This window comes from Hakea prostrata, chromosome 6 (genome assembly GCF_041222555.1).
Source record: "Hakea prostrata isolate BN-2017 chromosome 6, UWA_Hpros_2, whole genome shotgun sequence".
Classification (NCBI taxonomy): Eukaryota; Viridiplantae; Streptophyta; class Magnoliopsida; order Proteales; family Proteaceae; genus Hakea; species Hakea prostrata.
In genome coordinates, this window is record NC_142605.1 from 35258845 (window position 1) to 35286098 (window position 27254).

At 38.1% G+C, this 27254-nt stretch overlaps 2 protein-coding genes across 2 annotated transcripts; both read left to right on the forward strand.

The window, feature by feature from the left end:
- The first annotated feature begins 516 nt into the window (after positions 1 to 516).
- Positions 517 to 3565, forward strand: LOC149013636 (protein HOTHEAD-like). Its single transcript, XM_089159567.1, has 6 exons — positions 517 to 710; positions 885 to 1002; positions 1092 to 1733; positions 1812 to 2206; positions 2349 to 2914; positions 3004 to 3565. The coding sequence occupies exons 2-6, from the start codon at positions 918 to 920 to the stop codon at positions 3056 to 3058; spliced, it is 1743 nt and encodes a 580-aa protein (XP_089015693.1). The 5' UTR covers positions 517 to 710; positions 885 to 917; the 3' UTR covers positions 3059 to 3565.
- Positions 3566 to 4105: 540 nt separating this feature from the next.
- On the forward strand, positions 4106 to 26267 carry LOC149013637 (ATPase GET3A-like). The gene is made up of 8 exons (XM_089158475.1): positions 4106 to 4230; positions 4350 to 4667; positions 4973 to 5097; positions 5663 to 5813; positions 6485 to 6595; positions 25315 to 25450; positions 25567 to 25682; positions 25760 to 26267. The coding sequence occupies exons 2-8, from the start codon at positions 4407 to 4409 to the stop codon at positions 25934 to 25936; spliced, it is 1077 nt and encodes a 358-aa protein (XP_089014601.1). The 5' UTR covers positions 4106 to 4230; positions 4350 to 4406; the 3' UTR covers positions 25937 to 26267.
- Positions 26268 to 27254: the final 987 nt, after the last annotated feature.

Below are 27254 nucleotides of genomic sequence, written 5' to 3' on the forward strand. Positions count from 1 at the left end.
GGATCTATGGGATCTTGAGGATTGTATCTTATACAGTCCCTAATTTTTCTTCAAGTTATAATCTTTTTTCTATAATCTCAGAATAGAATTGAAAAAAAAAAGGACCAATGCAATCGTTCCTGTTCCACCGGTCTGACCCAGTTTTCGAGTTCACCAAATCTGAAGCACATCATCATTTGAGTATCTCTGACCCTCTTGAATCTTGACGCACAATGCAACGACCAGCCAACCACACGTAAATTGACCAGAGCTAAGCGAAACCCTGGAAGCTTTCTTTGAAGAGCGAACCATTATGATTCTCTTCAAATATTAAAAGCTTGAGGAAATAAGCACTGCTAATGGCAGTGGAGAGAAACACTCAACCAGTGATGAGTTATACTGCTCGCAGGGTCATTAATACTCCAACTGCTTCCTTTCATTTATTGAATTCAGATCACACTAACTCCTGCTCGATTACGTATCAAAATTAAATTCCTTGTCTTTCTTTTCTCATGGCCTTTTTTTTTTTCTTTCTTTTTTTCTTTTTCTTCTCTCTTCCTCTGAAGAGACAGATATTAAAGTTGCTCGTGCCAAAGGGCATTTCATTTATCCATGTATACAGACATACAGTGGTCACCTGCTTCGCTTCAAAGTCGGAGAGTGTTAAAGGAGTGCTGAAAGTGGTGTCACACGTCCTGCATTTCCAAGTTTGGAGTCAAGATTCAAGACGAGTGAGTAAAAACAGGGAATCTTTGCATCGTATGTGATATTTCGCCGTTAATGTAGCTGGGTTTGGAATTTGTATTGATTTATTTAGTAGATTCTGGGTTTGGTTTTGGTTGATATTAAAAAGCTTTGCATCTGGTTTTGTCCTAAGAGCAAGAACTGCTTTGTTTTTGGTGAAGCTCTGAAGCTCATCACCATCTCAAAGATCGATCATGGGTTCTGGGTTTTGGTGGAGACTCATCAATGCTGCGCTAGTTGGAATTCTCTGCATTAATTGTCTATGTCACGCCCAGAAAGGTATGGCTATCTAACAATTTCATTTTCTATGACAACTTGATCTTTGTAGTACCTAAAATTCCCTCTGTTTTGAGCTCTCCAATTTGCAGTTATAAATTACACATTTGTTCAAGAAGCAACTTCAGCACCGCCTGTGTCATACTATGACTACATAATAGTGGGTGGAGGAACTTCAGGTTGTCCCTTAGCAGCAACACTCTCTCAGAACGCCAATGTCTTGTTAATAGAGAGAGGAGGTTCTCCTTATGGCAACCAAAACATAAGCAACTTGGCATCCTTCGGTGCAACATTGGCTGATACCTCCCCTACTTCAGCTTCCCAACGTTTCGTCTCTGAGGACGGTGTCATAAACGCTCGTGCAAGAGTTTTAGGTGGAGGAAGTTGTTTGAACGCCGGATTTTACACCAGAGCCGACACCGATTATGTCCGAAACGTTGGTTGGGATGGTGCACTTGTGAACCAATCCTACCAATGGGTAGAGAAGACTGTTGCATTTGAACCACCCATGCTTCAATGGCAATCCGCAGTAAGAGATGGGTTAGTTGAAGCTGGTGTATTGCCTTACAATGGATTCACTTATGATCACATTTATGGAACTAAGGTTGGTGGAACCATCTTTGATCGTAATAACCATCGACACACTGCTGCTGATCTGCTTCAACATGCCAACCCCAAAGGCCTTACAGTTCTTCTACGTGCCACAGCTAGCAGGATCTTGTTTAGGACTAAAGGCAAGAAATCTAAAAACCCATCTTAATTTCTCCCTCAACACCTCATGAATGATTCTTTTAACTGCATCTGTATTACAGGAAACTTGAGACCCAGAGCACATGGAGTAATTTTCAGAGATGCAGCAGGAGTGAAGCACAAAGCCTACCTGAATAAGGGACCAGAGAATGAGATAATTCTATCAGCAGGAGCAATTGGAAGTTCACAACTGTTGATGCTAAGTGGGATTGGACCAGCAGAACACCTTAGGGACCACAACATTAAGGTGAACTTGGATCAACCAATGGTGGGTCAAGGATTGGCAGACAACCCCATGAATGCTATCTTCGTTCCTTCTCCCAACCCTGTTGAGGTTTCTCTCATACAAGTGGTGGGCATTACTCACCTAGGAACTTATGTTGAAGCTGCTAGCGGTTCCAATTTTGGGTCTTCAACCTCAGCCCCTCAAAGGGACTTTGGGATGTTCTCCCCACAGGTTCGTAATTACCCTTTTTTTTTTTGGTAATATAATTACTCAATATTCTCATGAACCATTACTCAAAGCTGTGCAATCTTCCTACCAAAAAAAAAAAAAATCTGTGCAATCTTGAGAGCAAAATGGAATTCTGTTTTTGCAGACTGGGCAGTTATCGGTTGTACCCCCAAAGCAGAGAACTCCAGAAGCCATAAGAAAAGCAACAGAAGCCATGAACGCACTCCCTGATGAAGCTTTCAGAGGTGGGTTCATCATAGAGAAAATCATCGGGCCTCTGTCAACTGGGCATTTAGAGCTCAGAAATAAGAACCCAGAAGTCAACCCATTGATCACTTTCAATTACTTCAAAGAACCAGAGGACTTAAGAAGGTGTGTTGATGGGATTTCAGTGATAGAGAAGGTGATACAATCCAAAGCTTTCTCCAATTTCAGATACCCTTACCTCTCCATTCAATCCCTCCTCAACATGACATCAAGTTTCCCTGTGAACTTGTTGCCAAAGCACGACAACGATTCAACTTCATTGGAGCAATTCTGCAAAGACACAGTGATGACCATATGGCATTATCATGGTGGCTGCCAGACGGGAAGGGTTGTTGATCAGGATTACAAGGTTTTGGGGATAGATGGATTGAGGGTTATTGATGGCTCCACCTTCCATGACTCCCCTGGTACTAATCCTCAAGCCACTGTTATGATGCTTGGAAGGTAATTAAACTTGGTTTGGTTAGATCAGTGGTTACTTTTTAGTCTTAACTGTGTGTTCTTGTTGCTAATGTTTGATTTGGGTGATGCAGGTATATGGGAGTCAGGATTTTAAACGAGAGGCTTGCCATGAACAGAAGGACCTAAGAGATTGTCACAGGGAGTGTTGGATTTCCTCTATTGATTATGGAGATAGATTTTAAGTGCATTAGGATTAGTTTGTGTCCAACTTTAAATTGTTAAAAAAAAAGGAAGAGGCTTTGTGTGTGCAAGAGAAGATTTTGCATTACATGGACCTCAATATTTAATTAAACCATAACTGTAATTGTTTGAAATTCTATTCGACTCTAGAGCTAAATTACCTGATCAAGGTACAGGTGTTTTTCAGACCGTACGCTTCAGCTTTGGTTGAGGAGATCCCTGTTCTCTCTTTAGCATTTGATGAAGTTATGTTTCTTTTTATCAGAAGGAATGAAAACCTTCTCGCAGACTTCATGGCAATTGGGCCTTTTAAACTGTTCCACTAGTATTTTATTCCTTCCCTGTTGTAGTTTTTTTTTTGGTAAAGCCCTGTTGTAGTTTTGAGCATGAGGTTCTCTCCTCAGTTTTTTCAATAAAGTAATTTCATTCTATCCACCAAAAATAATACTTGATATAATTATTTTCATAAATATTCATCATTTCTATTAAATTGCAAAAGAATATCAAGTGATTAGTTCTCAATGCTCTACCAAAGAAAGAAAGGAAAATATTTTTAGATGTCAAAGTGACACAATGGCTGTGATGGTTTCTCAAGTGACAGAATGGCTACATTCCACCACATATTAGGTGTTTGGTAAAGGTTCTTCTCCCTTAACAATTTTTTTTTAATCTAATATTGAAGAGGCTTTGCCCTTGGGCTTGAGGGGATTCGAACATTAACTTCCTATATGGAAGCGTTGGTCTTTTACTGAGTCACCCCTCGGAGTTCTCCTTTGACATTTTTCTCGACCTTGCTTTAGCTTCTGCGCTTTCAATGCATAGGATGGTCCTTCGGACCAAAATCTCGATAGAAATTTTGACCAGACTTGATCCGACGGCCGGCAGTACCGGCAGCACCTTCCTGTGCCATTAAAGTCCGGATCCGGACTCTATACAAGAGAATGAGATCTGGTTTTCAGTTGTGATATTTGATACTCGTATCGGATCTATTGTGGTAGCGACTCGTTTCGGGTTTCGATTCGGATTTTGGACGATTATGCCATCTCAAACTTCTTCGTTTTGTTGCCAAAGCATTTCGAGCTTCGCTAGCACGTATACGACCACGTCGGGCAAAGCATGTATGCTGATAACGACTAAGCTACTGATTAGTTTCGTTTAATCACATCTATCGTTCCTTCCTTCGAATAATTATTTTCCTATCTCTTCAGTTTTTCGGTTTTTATGGTTGTTTGATTAGATTGTGGCTGTTTTCTCTTCGATCTCAATTTAATTTGAGAAGAAAAGAAGGTTGGTTATGGAGACGGAGCCGGACTTGCTTGAAGGAACGTTGCAGAACATTTTGGAGCAAGACACTCTGAAATGGGTTTTCGTTGGAGGGAAAGGTGGTGTGGGCAAAACGACTTGCAGTTCGATCCTCTCAATCCTTCTCTCTAAGGTTCGACCTTCTGTTTTGATTATCTCCACCGACCCTGCTCATAATCTGAGCGATGCGTTTCAGCAGCGCTTCACCAAAATGCCCACTCTAGTCAATGGGTTCCCGAATCTTTACGCAATGGTAATGTTTCTGTTCTTCAAAAATAATTTGTTCTCCCCTCTGGATTTGGGGGCCTTAAAAGCTTATTTAGCATACTAATACCTTCCATTATTCGTTGTAGTTCTGAGGAGGGATTCATTTAACTTTGTACAAAATTTGGAATATTTTCTCTCTCGTCTCAGGATCTATTTCCTGATGAAGTTGTTGTGAATTATTGTTTTAATTCATATTTTTCCAACTGGCACCTAAGAATTTTGGTAGTTGTAGGAAGCTCTCAAATGTATCGAATTGACTTTTGATCAGAATAGAAATGTATTCTTTTATAGGAGGTGGATCCTAATGTAGAAAATGAGCAATTGCCCAATGCGGAAGGAATGGACAGTTTTGTTTCTGAGGTGGCGAATGCAATTCCCGGAATTGATGAAGCTATGAGCTTTGCTGAGATGCTCAAGTAGGTTATCTTTTCAAGTTCATTAGATAAGCAAAACAACAATCCTAGTTAGCTCTGAGATTAAGTTCTTCCAGTTACATATATTTTATGTTGGATCAAAGTGTAATTATAATAATCTAATTATTATTTATTTTTTGCATATGTTAGGTTTGTTTTAGTAATACAGTTCGCCAACAGCTTCCATTTGAAGTTAATCATTACACTATTGATTTTTCTTGTATAAACCCGGATTATTTGACTGGGTGATACGCATAGAGGGGGCCATATATCCATGTACAATGTTTTTGTACTATTAAGAAAACCAACACTACGCTTTTGCTTGACTTTCCCTTTTGGAGCCTGACTGTATGTGTGAAAGAATCAACTTTGTCCCATGAAATAGATCTTTTCTTTCTTTATGAATAGTTGTGACTTGCAAGCACAAATAGTCTGTCTTTGGTGATTTCAGTTTCGGTTTCAGTTCTTGGGTCATTTATAAGTATTTGTGGCTGTGTTCTCCTTGGAGCATTTTTTCATTCCTTGATCTGATGTTACTCCTACATTGAGTTGTTTTCTTTTCCTGCAGATTGGTGCAAACAATGGATTACTCTGTTATTGTGTTTGATACAGCTCCAACAGGTCATACACTTCGGCTGTTGCAATTTCCATCAACATTAGAGAAGGGCCTAGCACATATGATGGCCTTGAAAAATAAATTCGGTGGCCTTTTGAATCAGGTATTTGTTTTAAATCCTCTCACTTTTACTTGGAAACTTTGGTTGTATCATTTGAAGAAGGGAATTTGTTCTTTGAAATGCTGCAAATTCTGCCTTTTGGGTGGGGAATAGAATAGAACATATTGTTGTTTACTTTTGTGGAGCAACAATAATTCTCAATTTCCTTAATGTCCTAATATCTGTAGTTTTGTGCATTTCAAGTTTTGTCAGGTGAATCGAGTGTCCATCACATATTCACGTTGGGAGTTATATTGTGTTTCTTTTGTTTTTCTTTTTGTTGCTAGGACACTGTTTCCTTGAATATATTATCCAAACCTTATTCATGTCTGTCATAACACATCTGGCCACCTTCATGTTCCTGTTAGTTCTTTTTGTTGTGTTCAAAACTAGATTCATGTCACGCACTATTTCCTCTCTGGATTTTCGTAGTGAAGGAGATCCTCATATTTATTCACCAAATTAAGATGAAAACAATTGAACAGTTTCATGGTTTATCTGGGCTTTATTTTTCCTTCAGTTCATCTTTTCTATCACAGACCCTGATTCATATTGGGAGTCATATACAAACCCATACTTGAAGTCATGATTAAACTCATAATTGTGATCAATGATCATTTATCTATATCAATTACCCGTAGCATTAAATGACAATGTCAAGCTGTTAATGGCAGATGACTCGCATGTTCGGCATTGATGGTGATTTCGGTGATGATGCAATTCTGGGAAAGCTGGAAGGCATGAAAGATGTGATTGAACAAGTGAATAGGCAATTCAAGGATCCAGTAAGAGACATCCTATATTTTATTTCTACAGTTAAATGGATTTCCCACTGTATGATACGCCGTTGTTTATTTTTCTATGCATATGGGCTAGTGAACTACTTGATTGAATAAGAGAAGTTAAACTGTTGGACTAAGAAACTGCTGAATACAGCTAGTTGGAACCTACGTGCTCCCATCAGTATCTGGGCAGACTGTGGTATAGCAGAGAATGCTTGATCACTGTTAACATGGTTGAAATAGGGATTGTCTCTAAGTTGCGAGAAAGTCATTGAGGTGGCACAGCCACATTTGACGGAGGACCTTAATTGCTCCTGTATGAAGGAGTGACTTGATCAGACTGAAGGCACTAAAAGAGCAAGGGGCAATCTAAAGTAACCTTAGGAGACGTGGTGGGAAAGAATATGCATGGCTTAGGCCTTGTGTATAGTATAGCCTAAAATAGAGATGATCGCTAGGCAAGGATCCATGTAGCCGACCCCATTTTTTTGGGGTAAGGCTTGTTTTTGTTCTTATTGTTGTTGAATTAGGGATTGTCTCTGGTCAGCGGACCTGCACACTGGTTTTGGGAATACCTGGTTTTGGGAATACTTGTCATATGTTGCTTATCACAAAAATCAACACCTGTAAATGAGTCTGACCTCAAAATCAGACATGGTACAAGAGACAAGTAGTTCAACAAATGATTTTGAACCATCTGACCTAAGCTTTTAATTTCAAGAGTTTTGAAGCTCTTCAAAAACTCTGTTAACCATTCAGTTGATGTAGAAATATACAAATTTGCTGTTATTCTTTTAGTTGTGAATATTTACTGTGGTTCTTGTATCCTCTCATATATACAGATGCAAGTGGCCCCCAGATCTGTACAACATTACAGGTCCCACCACATGAGTTGCTGTTAAATATTAAATTCCAAGTAATGTTACATTATCATGATGTGCAAATTGTTCTAAAAGAAATTTTCTGTCGTCTAAATACTTAACAACTACAATTTCTTTTGTACTTGTATGTTATTTATTTCTTCCTGGGGCTGTGGCCAATTGGTTCCAGGACATGGTAGGCAAATCTAATGCAAGTTCAAGGCTTAAGTGAACTTGGGTTTTGAGAAGGTTCGCTAACAAAAAATTAATACAATGTATGCAGAAAATCAGATGCAACAACAGTCATAAATGATAAAAGTTTCAATATGAGTGCAGAAGTTTTATTCTAAGATTCATGGAAATTTAATGGACACTTGTACTCCACTACATTCCTTTGCTGTTAATTGATAAATTTCCATTGTGTTTTAGGCTATAATTTAAGTCAAAAGTGGGGAAATTGGGACTAGTAGAAAAGGAACATAGGAGACGTGTTAAGAAATCTCTAATATACGCAGCAGATTATCACCAAGAAAGAAAGAGAAGTATGAAATTAGAACAAGACAGCACAGTTTACTTGGTTCGGTCAGAGACCTACATCCAAGGATGAGTTGAGCACTCACCAAGCTCATGCAATCATCAAATAGCCAAATCAAAGTTACAGCCCTAATCAAGATGAGATGACTCTATACATGGACCAAGAGAGAATATACAAGACTTGGAATGATCACACCTGTAACCAACACAATCCAACCGAAGCTTTTCTCCTTCCTGCACAAGCCAAGAACACCTCTGTACAGTGCCTTCAACGCATACAATAGCTGAAGCTATTATCCAACAGTATAGCATCAATCTTGAAGAGAATCTAGGGCATAACCAGAGCAACACTCAAGAACCGAGAGCAAGATGCTAGCAGAGCTTGAGAGAACCGAGAACCAGAGAAGAAGAGAGAAGAGAAAGTGAGGAGAGAGAACCGAATGATCGAATGAGGTTACAAAGCCCTAACCCCCAACTCATGTATACAAATAGAATAGGGAAAAGACTACCTTGCCCCTGAAACTAATCAATAAGACAACCTAGTCCTAAAGACAAGTAAAAGGTCAAAAATACCCCCCCGTATATATTTACAACATTCTCCACCTTGACTTAGCTATTTTGCCAATGCATAAATCTGAGAGTAAACACAACCCATCAAATAAACACAAAAAGAAATGTAAAGCAAACTATAGAGATAATAATTTCAACAAGTTTAAAGTAGACTTAAACTTATCAACAGGTACTACTTTAGTCATAATATCTGCAGGGTTAATAAAAGTATCTATCTTACAAATATCAATTAAACCCTTAGCAATTATATCTCTAATAAAATGCAACTTTACATCAACATGCTTTGTTCTTTTATGAAACACACTGTTCCTAGCAAGACACAAAGCACTCTGGGAATCACAATAAACAAGAGAATGCAAGTCATGAAAACCAAGCTCCCCTAGAACCCCCTTAAGCCACATGCATTCCTTCATAGCCTCAGACAAGGCAATGTACTCAGCCTCAGTGGTTGAAAGTGCCACCACATGTTGGAGTGTGGACTTCCAACTCACTAGATTCCCACCAATAGTAAACAAGTATCCAGTAATGGATCTTCTCTTATCTAGATCAGAGGAAAAATCTGAGTCACAATATCCAACAATGCCTATTTTATTAACATAAGAATTATCATGAACAATCTTATAAGATGCATAATTTTTCAGATATCTCAACAACCACATAACTGCATCCCAATGTGAATCACATGGCCTACTCATGTATCTACAAACAAAGCCAACTGAATAAGCAATATCAAGCCTACAACAAACCATAAAATACATGAGACTACCAACACATTCTTGATATGGTCTATTAGTTACAACAACATTAGAATCCATTCTGAGCTTGGAATGAGCACCAAGAGGAGTATTAATAGTTCTAATATTATCATGTCCAAACTTGTTAACAAGTTTATGAATATAACCAATCTGAGACAAGGTCAAAACACCACTAGGCCTATCCCTATGAATATCAATGCCAATAATCCTTTTAGCAGCCCCTAAATCTTTCATTTCGAATTCAGATTTCAACATAGACTTAAGTTTACAAATCTGAGATTTATCCTCTGATGCAATAAGCATGTCATCAACATAAAGTAAAAGATAAATGAAAGAATTAGTGCTAAACTCACAATAATAAACACAATTATCATAAGAGCTTCTCTTGTAACTATTCTTGAGCATGAATTCATCAAATCTTTTATACCATTGCCTAGGTGATTGTTTTAAGCCATACAATGACCTTAACAACAAACAGACCTTAGTCTCACTCCCCTTCACAACAAAGCCCTCAAGCTGAACCATATAGATTTGCTCATCTAACTTACCATTCAAGAATGCAGTTTTAACATCCAATTGTTCAAGTTCAAGATCAAAGAGAGCAACAAGGGCAATAAGAACTCTAATAGAAGTATGTTTCACAACAGGTGAAAACACTTTATTATATTCAATTCCCTCAACTTGAGAATACCCCTTAACTACTAATCTTGCCTTATACCTTGGTTGTTCTACACCAGGGATACCAGCCTTAAATTTATAAACCCACTTACAACCAATTAGTTTCTTTCCTTTGGGTCTATCTACAAGAGTCAAGTTTGATTTTTCATTAAAGATTCCATTTCATCTTCCATGGCAACAAGCCAAAGTTTGTTGTCCCCACATTTAAGAGACTCTTTATAGGTTCTAGGCTCACATCCCTCAAGCTGGTCAGCCACATTAAGAGCATAAGAAATCAGATTTGGACTAGCATTAGATTCACACATATTAGTATATCTAGAAGGTCTCTTAATCTCTCTTTTAGACCTATCTCTAGCCAATAAATAACCATCTAAAGGATCCTCATCTTTAAGCTCTTCTTCAACCTCTAAAGAACCACTACCAGCTTCTAGATCATCATCCTCAACCTTAGGATTAGATTCATCAATCTCAGTCTCAGATTTATCCTCTAACTCCACCTCAAATATGGTCTTGTCTAGATCATGGGAGTTAGATCTAACGCTTGATGAATCAACTTTCAGAAATTCAAGTTCATTGAATTTAACATCTCTACTGATTACAATTTTCTTATCTTGTAAACACCAAAGCATATATCCTTTAACACCTAAATGATACCCTAGGAAGATACACTTCCTACCCCTAGGCTCAAGTTTACCCTTGTTTTGATGAACAAAATAAACACAACCAAAGGGTTTTAACATATTGTAATCAGTATGAACTTTACTCCACCTAAAATCAGGTGTTTCAAAGTCAATGGAGGAACAAGGAGATTTTTTAATGACATAACAAGCTGTATTAGTAGCTTCAGCCCAAAATTTCTTGCTTAGGCCAGATTCAATCAACATGCATCTAACTCTATCCATAATTGTCCAATTCATCCTCTCAGCCACTCCATTCTGCTGAGGAGTATAGGTGCATGTTCTATGTCTAGTAATACCATGTTCCTTACAAAAAATCAGAAACTTTTCATTCACAAATTCAAGACCATTATTAGTTCTAAGTTTCTTGATTTTCTTTTCAGTTTGATTTTCAACCAAAACTTTCCACTCTAGAAACTTATCAAAGACAGCTGATTTATCCCTAAGAAAATATAGCCAAGTCTTTCTAGAGTAATCATCAATAATATACAAGAAATATTGAGCACCAGAAAGAGACAAGGGTACATTTGGACTTCCCCACAAATCATAATGTATATATTCAAGCATATGAGAGGTCTTATATGAAGAATGAGGGAATTTAGTCTTATGGAGCTTACCCATGGCACACACATCACAAAAAGTCAAAGGGCTAAATTTCTTAAGGCTTATCTGACCACTTTTATACAAGTGTCCAAGCCCTTTACTATTTATATGACCCAATCTTCTATGCCAAAGCTCCACCTCACTAAGAACCCCACTAGAGACTGATGCAACCCCTAAAACTACACTTCCATTTAAGAAGTATAAATCATTCTTCAAATCAGCAGTTAGAATTACACTACTACCCCTCATAACCCTAAGAGAACCATCCCTAGAGGTGTAATGAAAACCCCAGTTATCAAGCTGACTCAAGGACAACATGTTTCTCCTAAGTCCAAATACATGTCTCACCTTTTGTAGATCTCTAACAGTTCCATCATTCAATTTAAGTCTAATTGATCCAATCCCCACAACATCACAAGCATGATCATTACCCATTAACACTTTACCACCTCTAATGGACTCAAAAGTGATAAACCACTCCCTTTTAGGAGTCATATGAAAGGTACAGCCTGGATCTTATCATGATAACTTCAAGGAGAAACCACTAGTGCATCACTAGTCACATCAACTACATGTGTAGCTTCCATTCTCTCATTTCCATTCTCATTTTGCATCTTTTGAAGTCTCTCTCTACAATACTTTCTAATATGTCATTCTTTCTTACAATAATAACAAACCCTCTTATTATTATTAAACTTTCCATTAAAATTCTGATTTACACTTGAATTAGTGTTCTTTGCAACAAACTTCTTCCTTTTCTTATTATTATTATTGAACTTCTTCTTAGTTTCATACACACTTTTATTATCAGAATTAACATACAAACCCTCACTAACATGCTTTACCTTCCTCTCAGTTTTCAATTCTATATCCCTAATTTTAAATGCTTCCAACACATCATCAAGGGTTATAGACTTTCTACCATATTTTATAGCATTCTTAACACTAACATGAGAATCAGACAAAGATTTCAATAATAGGACAGCAAGGGTATTATCAGATAACTCTTCATCCAAATCAGCCAAATCACATGACAATTTATAAAAGTCCTCTACATTATCAGTTAAAGACTTAGAAGCATCCATTTTGAAACTAAATAATTGTTTTTTCAATAAGGTAACATTAGATATAGATGCAGCCATATAGAGTTGTTTAAGTTTAAGCCAAACCTAGGCTGTAGTCTTACAATCTCTTACCCTTCTCATCAAGGTGTTACTCAAGTGCAAAATGATAGTGCTATAGCACATATCTTGCATATCTTCTTTTTCTTCATCAGTCATGGACAAGGAGATCTCTTTATCAGTTTTTAAAGCCTTATGGCATTTGTTTTGAACAAGAATAGCATGCATTCTATTCTTCCATACCATATAATCTCCCTTGCCATCAAATTTCTCCAACTCATACCGGGTTGGGGCCATGACAAAAGAATGTAGTCAGATTATATCTAACTTATTAAACAATAACACACTAGATATTATTGACGAAATAGGAATTGAAATGTTTAATTCTTCAGTATCTTATTCAGAACTTTACAATCAATATATACACAACTGCTATTTATGAAATAGGAAAGAATATCCTACCTAGAAGATTAGAATAAATAAGAAATCTACCTAGAATAGAAGATTACAATCAATGAGAAATCTACGTAGAATAGAAGATTACAATCAATGAGTAATCTACCTAGAATAGAAGATTGCAATAATAAGAAAAATACCTGTAATAGAATATTACAATCTGATCTACTTAGATTAAAGATACTAATAAAATATTATGATATGATTCTAAGATTTTCCACACTCCCCCTCAAGCTGGTGAATAGGCATTCTCCATTCCCAGCTTGGATATGCATTTTTGAAAGGCTGAGCTGCTCAATCCTTTAGTAAGTACATCAGCAAGTTGACTATGTGTAGACACATATGGCGTACAAATCAGTCTGCTATCCAGCTTCTCTTTGATGAAGTGTCTGTCAATCTCAATGTGCTTGGTTTGGTCATGTTGAATAGGGTTATGTGCTATACTGATTGCTGATTTGTTGTCACAGTAGAGTCTCATTGGTCCACCTCATTCAACCTTTAGGTCTTCTAAGATAATCTTCAACCAAAGTAATTCACATATTCCTTGAGCCATTGCACGAAATTCGGTTTCTGCACTTGACCGAGCCACAACATTCTGCTTTTTGCTCTTCCATGTCACAAGATTGCCACCAAGAAATGTGCAATATCCTGTGGTCGACCTTCTATCTACTGCTGACCCTGTATAATCAGCATCAGTGTATGCTTATAGTATCATTCCTTTATTCCTTCTAAATAAAAGGCCTCTCCCTGGCGTCCCTTTTAAATATTGTCGCACACGGTGAGCTGCATGTAAGTGAATTTCCTTTGGATTGTGCATGAATTGGTTGATTACACTAACTGCATATGCTATGTCTGGCCTTGTGTGAGACAAGTAGATTAGTCTTCCTACTAGTCTTTGATACATCTCTCGGTCCACAACAACATCTTCTTCTACATTCCCAAGTTTACTGTTGGGATCTATTGGAGTGCTTGCTGGTTTACACGCTGCCATTCCTGTTTCTTTAAGAAGATCAGTGATATACTTTTGTTGAGAGATGAAAATGCCTTGTTGAGAGTGAGCAACTTCAATGCCAAGGAAGTATTTTAATCTTCCTAAAGCCTTGATCTCAAATTCCTTAGCCAAGCATTGAGTCAAATTTTTTTTCTCTTTTTCTTCATTTCTTGTCACTATTATGTCATCAACATACACAAGTAGTGCCGTGACTCCCCCAGATGATGAGTGCTTGATGAACAATGTATGGTCTCCTTGACTTTGCTTGTAACCCATACTAATCATGACTTTAGTAAATCTGCCAAACCATGCCCGCGGTGACTGTTTGAGTCCATATAAGGCCTTTTTTAACTTGCATACAATATTAGCAGCTAAATCCTTCTCATAACCCGGTGGATCCTCCATGTAAATTTCTTCCTTTAGTTCACCATGCAAGAATGCATTTTTAACATCAAACTGTTGCAAGTCCCAACCATAATTTGCCGCAAAGGATAGTAAGATTCTGACAGTATTCATTTTTGCAACTGGAGCAAATGTTTCAAGGTAGTCAATCCCGTAAGTCTGGGTGTAGCCCTTGGCTACCAACCTTGCTTTGTACCTTTCTAAAGATCCATATATTTGCTCGATACTTTAATGTATATACCCATTTGCACCCCACAGGTTTCTTCCCTTCCGTAATCTTACAAGTTCCCATGTTCCATTGCTTTCTAATGCTTCCATCTCCACATTCATGCTTGCTTCCACTCCTTATTGGATAAAGCCTCGGATAGGTGTTAGGATGGCTGGTGTTAACTTACGGCCATGAGATGGGGATGTTTAAGGACAAGTTGGGCGGGGTCTGGGTTTCGGGGGTCTGGTGGAGGTCTATTCATTCTTCGTGGGCATCGACCGGTTTTTAGTGAAGGATTAGTCATTTGTACCTCATTTCCAGAATTTGGATTGGAGTCTTGAACTTGCACTGATTCTGGAACAAGATTCTTCTTCCTTGAGTACACCTTTCCTTTGCCAAATCTCACATGCTCAATATCAGAAATAGGCTCATTCATTTCAAAGTTTGACATATGTTCATGTTGTTCACAGTTTGACACAGGTGAGTCTGACACAAGTTTAGGTTGTTCACAGTTTGACTTAGGTGACATAGTGAAGTATTTGGGAGTGAACTCTAAGTCAAGTAAGGAATTCCCATTCTTATCTTCCATTATTGAATGCTCCCCCTGAAGATGAGGTGTGGAAAAATAAGACTTATGTTCATGAAAAGTGACATCAATGGAAACATAGAACCTTTTTGAAGGAGGGTGATAACACTTATAGCCCTTTTGAGTGGAGGAATATCCTATAAATAAACATTTTGAGTGCTCTAGGATCTAATTTACCCCGATGTGGTCCATGAATATGAACAAATGAGACACACCCAAAAATTCGAGGAATAAGGTTATTTGTCGTTTTTAGGTTTGGGTAGAACTGGGAAAGGACATCCATTGGACTCTTGAATCCTAAGACTCTCGAAGGTAGCCGATTTATGAGATGAGTTGCTGTGAGGACTGCTTCCCCCCAAAATGACTTAGGCACATTGTATTGGAATATGGAGGCTCTAGTTACATCAAGAACGATGACTCATGTATAATTCCCTCCCTTTGAAAGAATGGAGTTAGAATTTGATTGAAATAGTCTATGGCATTATCAGATCTAAATCTTTTTATACTAACTCCAAATTGGTTTTTAACCATGGAATGGAAGTTGGGAAGAACACAACTAACATCGGATTTGTTTTTGAGTAGAAAAATCCATGAGACACGAGTGCAATCATCAATGAATGACACGAACCACCTAGCCCCAGACACATTAGGAATTCTAGAAGGACCCCAAATATCACTATGAATGAGATAAAAGGGGATGGAACTTCTTTTCTTGCTTAAAGGAAGTGGTACACGCTTGTGTTTAGCAAGCTCACACACATCACAATGAAACTCATCGACATGTATGCCTTGAAACAAAGAAGGAAACAAAAGACTGATTACCCTAAAGGAAGGATGTCCAAGTCTGTGATGGTAAAGCTAGATTTTTTCTTTATTGGTTTGAGAAGGACTACCATTAGTAGCATGTGATTGGCTTGGTGCCTCAAGGTAGTAGAGTCCATCCCTTTCTCTAGCATGTCCAATCGTCCTCCCCGAATCCTTGTCCTGAAATATACAATGACTATGGTGAAAGACTACATTACAATGTAAATCTTGGGTGAGTTTCTTCACAGAAACAAGACTTATAAATAGTTTAGGAACATGTAGAACATTTTTCAAGGTGAGGGATGAGTTAAGCTCAATATTTCCAGTTCCAGCCACAGTAGTTAACGAGCCATCAGCAGTAGCTATCTTCCTACTACTTGGACAGGGAGAATATTTGGTGAAAAGATTTGGTGAGTGTGTCATGTGGTTAGTTGCACCTGAATCTATGATCCAGGGGCTTGGAAGAGAATTACTAGAGACATTTAATCCAATAGAAAGTGGAAACTCACCTGAATATGCCAAAGAACATGTACCTAGTTTTTTGTTAAGGTTGCTCAAAAGAGTTTTTACACGTTCTATGTCCTCCTGATTAAGGCTAGCAACCTCTTTATTAGTGACTTCAGGTTGCTATGCAAATGTAACATGCGCCTGACCATTATTTCCAGATTGCTCTCCTTTGTGCCCCCACTCTCGGCTAGGAGGTTTACCATGAAGTTTCCAGCATCTTTCCCGTGTGAGACGAGCTTTCTTGCAGTAGGTACACCATAGATTGTCTCTGTTTTGCAATTCTCCATTCTGCAGATTTTTTATTTTCTGATCAAATGCAGTCCCGAAAGTAACCTCTCTTGGTTCTGACATACTCTTTATAGGTGCTTAAAAATAGTATGTGAAACAGTAACCAAAGATGCAACAGAATGACAGATAAGGCGGAGAAATAAAAAATCTGTTTTTCAGGTAAGGAAAAAAAACAGAACAGAGCTGAATAAAGAATGGCGATAAAGGCCAAAGGAAGAATAATCTCTGTGTGGCGGAAACACCAGAGATTAAAGGCAATGAAGGCCTGAAAGCTGGACAACAATCCCTAGATTGGTTGGCTCTGATACCATGACGAAATAGGAATTGAAATGTTTAATTCTTCAGTATCTTATTCAGAACTTTACAATCAATGTATACACAACTGCTGTCTATGAAATAGGAAAGAATATCCTGCCTAGAATATTAGAATAAATAAGAAATCTACCTAGAATAGAAGATTACAATCAATGAGAAATCTACCTAGAATAGAAGATTATAATCAATGAGTAATCTACCTAGAATAGAAGATTGCAATAATAAGAAAAATATCTGTAATAGAATATTACAATCTGATCTACTTAGATTAAAGATACTAATAAAATATTATGATATGATTCTAAGATTTTCCACAATTATCAACTTGATAAATTTCAGAATTTAATCAAACACTTTCTGAAATATATAGTATGATAAAATCATATATATTTCAAGAGATTATATAACAAATCACTAATGTTAAAACAAAATAATATTCTCCAATAATACTAACCAAAGCTGTTAACAATAAGCAACAAATCAGAGAATCAGATTTCAAACCATATGTTACTTATAATCGGAAATTAAAACTATGATTAATTTGAGATTATAATCATAAATCAATCATTAATTTCATATGAACAATATGCCTTGCATAAAATCCCAAACAATATTCAAGAGAACCCTAAGGCCGAACCAGTATACAGGTTATATAGCCAAATTGAAAATCAATTTCAGTGAATAAAGAAGGGAATTAATATGCAAACAACTTCAATTGATCAATTACAACAAAGCCCTAAACTAGTTTAGGTAAAACCCTAGATTAGGGTTTCGGCCAAGAGTTAGGGTTTAGCAGAAATTATAACCGAAGCAAGAGAGGTTCAAGAATCATTCAATGAAACAGCATATAGTATTCAATGTTAACAGAAACACATACTAACATAGTATTTCAGGTTAATCAAGAGTTAACAGATTCAGCCAAGAAACGAAACAGGCTCTGATGCCAAAGCTGTTAAGAAATCTCTAATATACGCAGCGGATTATCACCAAGAAAGAAAGAGAAGTATGAAATCAGAGACAAGACACCACAGTTTACTTGGTTTGGTCAGAGACCTACATCCAAGGATGAGTTGAGCACTCACCAAGCTCATGTAATCATCAAATAGCCAAATCAAAGTTACAGCCCTAATCAAGATGAGAAGACTTTATACATGGACCAAGAGAGAATATACAAGACTTGGAATGACCACACCTGTAACCAGCACAGTCCAACCGAAGCTTTTCTCCTTCCTGCGCAAGCCAAGAACACCTCTGTACAGTGCCTTCAACGCATACAATAGCTGAAGCTATTATCCAACAGTATCGCATCAATTTTGAAGAGAATCTAGGGCATAACCAGAGCAACACTCAAGAACCGAGAGCAAGATGCTAGCAGAGCTTGAGAGAACCGAGAACCAGAGAAGAAGAGAGAAGAGAAAGTGAGGAGAGAGAACCGAATGATCGAATGAGGTTACAAAGCCCTAACCCCCAACTCATGTATACAAATAGAATAGGGAAAAGACTACCTTGCCCCTGAAACTAATCAATAAGACAGCCTAGTCCTAAAGACAAGTAAAAGGTCAAAAATACCCCCTGTATACATTTACAACAAGATGGAGAGTGGATATTCGAAGAGAAGAATTAGGGATGAAAAAGGTCATGGCTTCAACCAAGATAGATTCACTCCAAGGGTTTTAGCGATCACTTGTGCTTTAGGAAATGGGAGAAAATATAATGAGTTCCCAAAATATAGTCTTTTAAAACCCTAAGTTAGAAAAAGAGAAATAACGCCATAATAAGTACGTTTCCAGCCGTCGCACCCATGTGCCGCTTCCTGCCCTTGGCCCTTTTGTTCCATCTTCCAAATCTCCAACCTTACTCTCCAAGCATGAGGACCTTTCCTCTTCTGAAACTCACTCTCCCCCGCTTCGGGATCTTAGGGGAAGCAATTGGTCTACTAGAGGCTATCACCATCTTGGCAATGACTTCGTTGTTGAGATCATGGTAGAAGACCTTGCTCTTGAGCAAGATCTCACTACCCCAAAAAATGGAATCTCGGTCGAGATGTGGGGGTTTTTTTGCATCAACTCGATGGCCCATCTCGGTGGATTTTAGGGTCCCAGTTGGGCTCAAACTTTGTATATAGCCTATTTAAGGCCCGTTGAACACACTGGTGGCCTTGGATTTGTGATGAAATAACCCTAAGTATGTCTTCTCAGTTGACTCTATGTGCAAAATTGAAATGTTGCAGGATTAGGGAATGCAAGGTTAGACAACATATAATGTAGAACATTTAAGGCATATAAATGAAAAGCTAGTATATTGACTATCAAATACATCAAACTATCAAAGAACTTAAAGTGTTTTCAAAATTTTACAATGATTAGAAGTTTTAGTAAGTCATAATCCATAAGTTATAAGTTCACAAGAGTACAAGACAATCATGGAATGAGATCACATCATAAAAATTCAATTAACATCCTCAGCTCCACCACCAACTTTAGGCTCTCTAGCATCAGCTCCACCACCAGCTCTAGCAGCGCTATGACCATGAGGTCCACAACCACGATGTATACCAGCAGCTACACGTCAGCCCTCCATCTCCATGAGGTGGACTGCCATATATTCTCTCACAGGAGTAGGGACATCACAGCACATGGGTGTATCACAATTCCCACCAGCAAAGTGTTACGTGAATCAGCATTTTTTCTATAGAGGGCTCTTTCCCAGTAGTTGCATGTGATTCTTTGGCTCATGGATCCATGGGGACATTGTGTTGCCGCACAACATCATTGTCCTTTATGCGTATAAATAGAAATATAAAACCTCATATTCAATTGAAATCAATGGTAATGACTCAAAGTACTAAATTAGTTGTATACAATTAACACAACTACACATGTAAAAGTCTAAAGTTTAATTATTGAAAATTGATGACTGGTTTACTGGTTGGTATCACTCAGCATTGTCCATTAATTGATTTTGAACGGTGGCCACATATAACGCTTAAGTCAACTCATCACTGTAGTATGTCTCATATCGGTTTATGTGGCTCCAACATGTCTCCATGTCAGAATACTGGAGGAATAGCACTCTGGGGAAACCATCAATCGTGGGTGGGGTGACAGAGCCATTGCTACTCTTGTTGTTCGTATTGTTGTCGAATATATGGATAGGGGTTTCTGAACCATTCACTCAATAGCCCCCCTTCACTCCCATATCAAACTCTCGAGGTGCAGGGTCTTAAGGAATAGCATAACCTCCATAAGAAAAGTACCTAGTTGTATCAAGTCTACCAGGTCGCTCCACAAATAGTATGCTTGGTCTTGTCGCATCTACAACAATTTGACTCTCATCAGAAGGCATGTGCTCAGGGACAACATCTGGTCCCATGGTAGCAGAAATAGTAGGATCCGGCTGCCCTCCTAGCCCATTCAGCACTGGGCCACCCCGATCCCTAACCCACTAATGTATGACATCCTCCTCCTCATCCTCTGTGGGGGGCTTATAGAATATATCATTTAACTTGATTGGGTCCCAAATGTCGTCATCCATATTATCTTGTATGTGCCCGACTCTCAACCTCATGTTGTAATGCACATACACTAATTTCTTGAGCCTCTCACTCCCCAATCTGTTACGTACCTTACTATGGATGAGTGAGAAGGTGCTTCAGTTCCTCTCGTAACTAAAGGATGAACAAGTCTGTGAGAGGACCTTAATTGCTATGTCCCTCATATTTGGTGTACTAGATCCATATAACACCCACCAGTCAGTTGCATGAACAAATATAAGAATGCATTGGGCAAGTAAATCTTAATACTTAATACTTATTAACTTATAGGTTATAATCTTATAAACTTATCATTTATAGTAATGGACTACTTACCAGGATCAGTTTTATACCTAGTCGCAACTGCAGAAGGCTTTTCAAAACTCCCAGAGGCATCCTTAAACTCCCTGATCTGTATACTAATTGTTTAATCGTTATGTTGTATATGCAAGAAGTTGAAGAAATAATTGAATAAGTTTTCACCGCTCCATTAATTGTCCCTTGTATGATGGGATCTGATATGAGCTTTTCCACCACGTCTTGCAACACATTCACCAACTTGACATCAAACCCCTGATTATTTTTGTAGTGGTACTTTGGGTTGAGGTAGTTAGCTTATATTGTGGAAATAAAAAGTTTGGGTTGGTGACTTAGTTGTTTACTTGTTTATAACAATGTAAATTAAAGTATACAACAAAAACTTAAATGACTCACCAACCAGGTGCAAATGATTCATTAAGTGCATCTCCCTCTATCATCAATGATCCTCGAGTAGGATTTGTAGGAGTCTGGGGCAACAGCTTTAACCAACTCCTTCATTTACTGGAGGAGTTTATATGTGGGGCAATGTGGGCTTCTTCTCTGAATCCGCCACCTCGGAACAAACACAATAGGCTCTAAAATGCCCACTATCCTATTAAGCTCCCTCTAGAAGGAATCATTAGTAATGGTTCATTGGACTGCTACTGCAACAGGATGGCTAGATCTAGGTGAACTAAGTCACTCCTCACTTGCAAACATGTGCTGAAGACCCACCACTTTCTTCTGAAAGCTTTTCAGAGCCACATAGTTGATGGTGAATCTAGTCAATCTGATCAACCTTGGTGGTTCCTCATCATCCTCAGCACATAACCATGGTTATAAATAAAATTACGGACCCTTTTTGCCCTCTCAACCACACCGCAGATCGACTTCCTCTTCCCCAAGTCCCTCAACATGAGATCAATTAAGTATGCTGCATATGGTATGCAAAAGAGGTGGATCCTGCTACTTTTCTTCTTCATCAACATTTCACCAGCTTTCTTGAAGTTAGCAATGTTGTCCATGACAATTTGGATAACGTTGTCTGGCCTTACCTCGAGGACCACCTGCCTTAGAATCTTGTAAAGCTAATCAACATCTTTCACTTTATCTGAGGCATCAACTGACTTTAGGAAGGCTGTCTTTCCATTGCAGTTCATTATAAAATTAATGATGGACTGTCTAGTAGGACCAAGTCCATCCATCTGCCATCACAATAACACCATATGTTGCCTATGGTTCCTTTAATGAAACAATGTATTCCTCCACCTCATTTTTCACCTTTAGTAAATATTTATGCAGCACTTCCCAGGCTGTTGGGCCTTTAACCCTACACCTGCCCTACCGCCTTTGTTACCTCCAACAAACATATATGGGATGCTTCTTTGATAGGTGTCGATGCCTGAAGAAGGTTAGGTCTTGGTCAAATGTGGCATCCAAATGAGCAATCTTCCTCCTCCTCTGAGTCCTTTCACTTCCCCCACTTCCCTGAAAACTATGTCTAGGTGGTATGAATGACCCTAACCCCGAACCACCTGCTCCTCTTATCTATTTGTATTGCCTCACATTCTCAAAATAGAAGGACTACTTGCTAGCTTCCCTTACAGCCTTCATCTATCTACATTCGGTCTGTGACTCAATACCCATGGCCTCCTCCTCTTCTCATTGACATCAAGAGAAGGTCTTTGTAGCAAAACATCCTTAAATTTCCTTTGCTTTTGTGCCCTCTCATTCTTTTTTTGTCTCCCTCCCTTTAAACTTGCTGCAATTGCTTGTTGCACTTCATAAAGAACCTTGGCACACTTGGCAACATCTTTGTAGCCACTAGGCAAGTGTTGCTTCAATTTGGTTGAACCACTAGAATTCAATTGTTTTAGGCAATACTTGCATCGGGATTTTCTTGTCTAGTCAATGGCTTCCCATGTAGCCAAGCATTCAAGCGATGTCATGGACCCCACTGCCAATGCCACTCCTAGTACTTGTCGTTTAAGCGACAACACTCAAATACATACATGTATGTTCCATATTAATCGTTAGAATAATTTTTACATAAGTAAAAACATGTAAAAACAAATTATCGAGTTTTTTACGTGTGGGTCCCTTTAGTGGACCATAAACTAATGTTGGGTCCCTTTAGTGCAACATCTTACATGTGGGTCCCAACCAGATGAACACCGTTAGTCATTGTTAAGTATATTCAAAATTTTCAAACATGAAGGGACCAAAGTGCCCTTTAGGTTATTTTTCTATATTTTTTAGAAATTATATTTTTTAAATACGAAAATTCAAAAAATAAACTAATATCAGAAAATTATATTTTTTCCGTGAAAGTGTAGATCTGCAATAGTATCAACATATGTTTACATCACATGCATGCACCTATTGTACAACATGGTATTTGAAAATTTAAAATTTTGGGCAAGAATCTTACCTTTGTTGAAGATGAAGCTGAAATGAGCTTGAATGTTGCTAATTTGAAGCTGTAGATGTACTAAAGGTGCTTGGAAATTGAAATGCAGCTGAATCCCCCAGAAAAACCCACCAAAACTCAAGTTTCCAGCTAGATGGGCGACATAGCAGCGAGAGAGAGGCAAGATATGCTTCTTTCGTATGAGATTGGGGCCTTTAAAAGCGAGATCTCCTGAGATCCCATTCCATGGTTGAGCTCCATTCCTCGAAGTCAAAGAAGAAGAATAAAAATAAAAAACATATAGTTCTCACTTCTGCGTTAGGCTGGACTCTTTGGTTTGAGACCATTTTTTTGGTCAACGGTTTGAGCCCTTAGTTTTCTCTTTTGATGTACCTTGTGTTGTTTTGCTTTGGGCCGGCTGGGTTTGCTGGGTTCTGCCCTCCCTATAATCACCCTCCCCCCTTTTTCTCCTCTCCTTTTGGTAATGAATTTTTAATTCATCCAAAAACAGAAAGGTACTTTTCCAGCAATAACTACTACTCCATCAGTCGCTTCAAAATAACTACCTGAGCAGTAAAACATTTGTATGAAAGAGTTTTTGACACTAAATAAAATAAATTAAAACAAATTAAATATAATTGAACAGGAATATATGCATCCCCATTGGGCACAAGTTAACAAGGGACATCTGGCCACAATGAGTTGATGGGTGGCTCTGTGTGTGTGCATCTCCTCTAATGTGACTTGAATATCTGAGTGATGTCCTGAACACCTAGTGTCCTCTTTGTCTGCATCTTTTCAACTTAGTGTGGTTGCTAGGAAACCCCATGCATTAGTGCCTAGTGTGGTTGCTAGGAAACCCTTTGGATCAGTGCCTAGTTTGGTTGCTAGTAAACCCTATGTAACAGTGCCTGAGTTATATCCATGATCAACTTTTTCCCTGTTGAATCAATTTTTTTTGTTTGAAGCTTATAGAGTTATAGTTATGTTTATCGTTCTATATTAGGAAGTTTAACAGCATTCTTAATGGGCATTGCTGGCCTTACAATTTGAGGACTAATGAAACTTGATGCAGAATTCCAGCAAAAGAATACGATTGGCTTCTTTTCGATATGGTTTATGGTCTATTGAGTCCAACTGAACTTATGGTTAAGTTGGAGCGCCGGTAAGTCGTATGGCCAATGGTTTAAGTTTTTTGGTTCACTGTTGTAATGGCCAATCCTAAATCTCCTAGTATTCAGGATTTTAGTGGTGTCCTCTGTGTGTCTGTGTTTGAGTGCTCTAGAAGCTGGTGGTTCTGTATAGAGTTTTGCGTTCCTAGAATTGCTATTTTACGAGCTACCTAGTAGCGAAAATCTACTCTTCTTGTAACACGGCTTCTAACTGTACAAGTACAGGCAGGAAGAACACTTGCCCTGTGGTTTTGAGGGATGGGAGACTGGGCTTTTGCCTCTTTAGGCTAGTGCTGATGCAGCTCCAGCTCTATTGTGGGGTAGTGTTAAGCTGGGATTGGTAGTGCTGCTGTCCCCCAAGCCTACTCGTGATCCTAGGTTGTATCCCTTTTAATTCTTCTTTCATATGTAAAGAAAACTCTGTTATCAATAGGTGATGCTGTTGTTATCATCTCTTGCTGGTTTATTCGTTCAGGGTTGATTTCACGTTATAACTTTTGAGTTGAGAAGAAAGAAAATGTCAAAGACACAGAGACACACACACACACACACAGAGACAGAGGGGATCTGTTTCTTGTGGGCGAGTATGGCCCCTGCGCATGGAAGCATCAAGGGGGTTGTCATTTCACATTTCATGGGGGTTAGGGCAGTTGTTTGCCTCCATGTGTCTGGACACAGGTAGCCAGAATTCATTACAGAACCTATTGGTTTTGTTTACTCAAAATGTTTGAATTGTGTGTTTTTTTCTCAAGTAAAAAAAGGGATTAGTTGGCGATTGAAATGTTACAGCATGTTTCCAAAATTTTCCAAATATTCTTTGTGAACATGGAATGTCAACAAATTTGACTGATTGACATCTAAATATTGTTACTTGTATGGTCTTTCCAGCCTGATTCTTGTTACCTTGTATAAATACTTTTGTAATCCTATGGTACTCTTTATTTCCTGAACAGGACTTGACAACTTTCGTCTGTGTTTGCATTCCGGAATTCCTGTCTCTTTATGAAACAGAGAGGTTGGTGCAAGAACTCACGAAGTTTGATATCGACGCACACAATATTATCATCAACCAAGTACTCTTTGATGAAGGTGCACTTTCTTCATTTTATTTATATGAATGGTTTACCTGTGCTCGCCATACATGTTAGTGCCAATATATTTGTCTCAAAATAAAGGAAATAATAGTGAATTGGTTAATCCTTTAGCCATTGAATCCAAGTTGCTGAAAGCACGAATGCGGATGCAACAGAAATATCTCGATCAGTTCTACATGTTGTATGATGACTTCTACATAACCAAGTTGCCATTACTCCCGGGAGAGGTCGATGTCCATCCTAAATTATGCATTTTCCACTTCCAGTCTCTACTACCTTCATTGACAGCCAGTTGTTTTTCCAGGTGTGTGGAGTTGAAGCTCTGAAAACATTTTCAGATCACTTTTTAACTCCATATCAATCTCCTGTGACCAAAGGGACTGTTGAAGAGCTCGAGCAAAGAACGTCCATACTTACGGAACAGTTACAAGAAGCCGAGTCAGAGCTAGAGAGAGTGAGAAAAGGAAAGGAAAAGGCCTGATCTATCTTTCCATTTGCCAGTGATTCAATTTATTTATTTCTGTTGCACAAACATTGGCTTGCCCTGTTGCATCTGCCTGGCACTGTGAGAGATTATTTTTCTCTGCTTCTCGGTATGATGATTTCATGGCTGTAGAAGAAATTTTGTATCACACTTCGGATGCAGAAAAATTGCTAAATTTTTTTATCAACAAATGAAAATTCATTACTAGTGTGATTACTGTAATATTGTTTTTTGGATCTTCTAAACTCTGCATGGATTTCATATGGGTACTACAGTAGTGCAAACGTAGAATCCTATTACCCTCTCAGTCTGTATCTCAGCAAATTCAGATTTTTTTGAACAAAAAGCAAATTCAGACTATTCATGAATAATGCAAAATGAGAAAGTAGCAAATTGGATAGAATCAAATTATTTTCCATGAAAAAGCTTGTATCTTTGAATTCATGTCATATAAAAAAACAATCTTTTACTTCAGTAGGTAGTGATATTAGAGAAAACGATATCTAAACAAACATATCGGAGAGCATGTCAATGAGGGGTGAGAAAACCCCTTTGTTCCTTGTGAACAACAAGATTTCACGAGAAAAAGACAGATGGTGTGAGAAGGATTTTAGTTAGTTGCCACTCTAACATCAAGTGATGGAACTTTTTTTTTCTAGAATATTCAATAAAAAAATAAAAAAAAAAACAGTTTGAACTAATTGAAGGAAGAGGATCTTGGCACCTTGAGCACCCTACGTGTGCATGATCTTTTTTATAAGCATAACTTATCTTTACTGTTCCATTCTCAGCCATCTACTTTTGTCTTATTCTCGCTGTTCCTTCAAAACGAAGGAATGGAAAATTAAAAAAATTAAAAAATTTGCCCAGGAAAATCTTACTGTACTGTATTTTATTTTAAGGTCATAGTCTTTTAAAGCAACTAGTGTAAAAGGCAGAGCAAACTGATCTGGTATGTAATGGTTTGATTCCGTTTAACCAAACAGAGCCTTTTAGGCCAACAATGACAGTGACTTTCTAACTGTTAAGTCATGGATGGATTCATGCCTTCATGGCTGGTCTCCCACTTAAATATTCAATAATATTTAGATATAAGCTACAGAGGTAATTTTCTTGTCAAATATCCTTCTGGGTCACTTCAAAAAATAATCAGCGGAAATGCCATTCCTTGATACAAAGCTCATCTCTAATCACAGCAATTAAATTCTCTCTCTCTCTCTCTTCCTAATTATGACTCCTGGAAACGTTAATCCTTGTAAAGTTTTGAAGCCAAGAGAACCCAGAAAGAAGAAGAAGATAAGGAGACAGAATTTTC

What these genes read in the sequence shown, in the direction of transcription:
- LOC149013636 (XM_089159567.1), top strand. Translation starts at nt 918, where the DNA reads ATGGGTTCTGGGTTTTGGTGGAGACTCATCAATGCTGCGCTAGTTGGA. An exon ending in GATCTTGTTTAGGACTAAAG is followed by an intron (nt 1,734 to 1,811) that starts GCAAGAAATCTA and finishes TCTGTATTACAG; the next exon opens with GAAACTTGAGACCCAGAGCA. An exon ending in ACTGTTATGATGCTTGGAAG is followed by an intron (nt 2,915 to 3,003) that starts GTAATTAAACTT and finishes TGGGTGATGCAG; the next exon opens with GTATATGGGAGTCAGGATTT.
- LOC149013637 (XM_089158475.1), top strand. Translation starts at nt 4,407, where the DNA reads ATGGAGACGGAGCCGGACTTGCTTGAAGGAACGTTGCAGAACATTTTG. An exon ending in CCAAGTACTCTTTGATGAAG is followed by an intron (nt 25,451 to 25,566) that starts GTGCACTTTCTT and finishes TTAATCCTTTAG; the next exon opens with CCATTGAATCCAAGTTGCTG. An exon ending in TGCCATTACTCCCGGGAGAG is followed by an intron (nt 25,683 to 25,759) that starts GTCGATGTCCAT and finishes TTGTTTTTCCAG; the next exon opens with GTGTGTGGAGTTGAAGCTCT.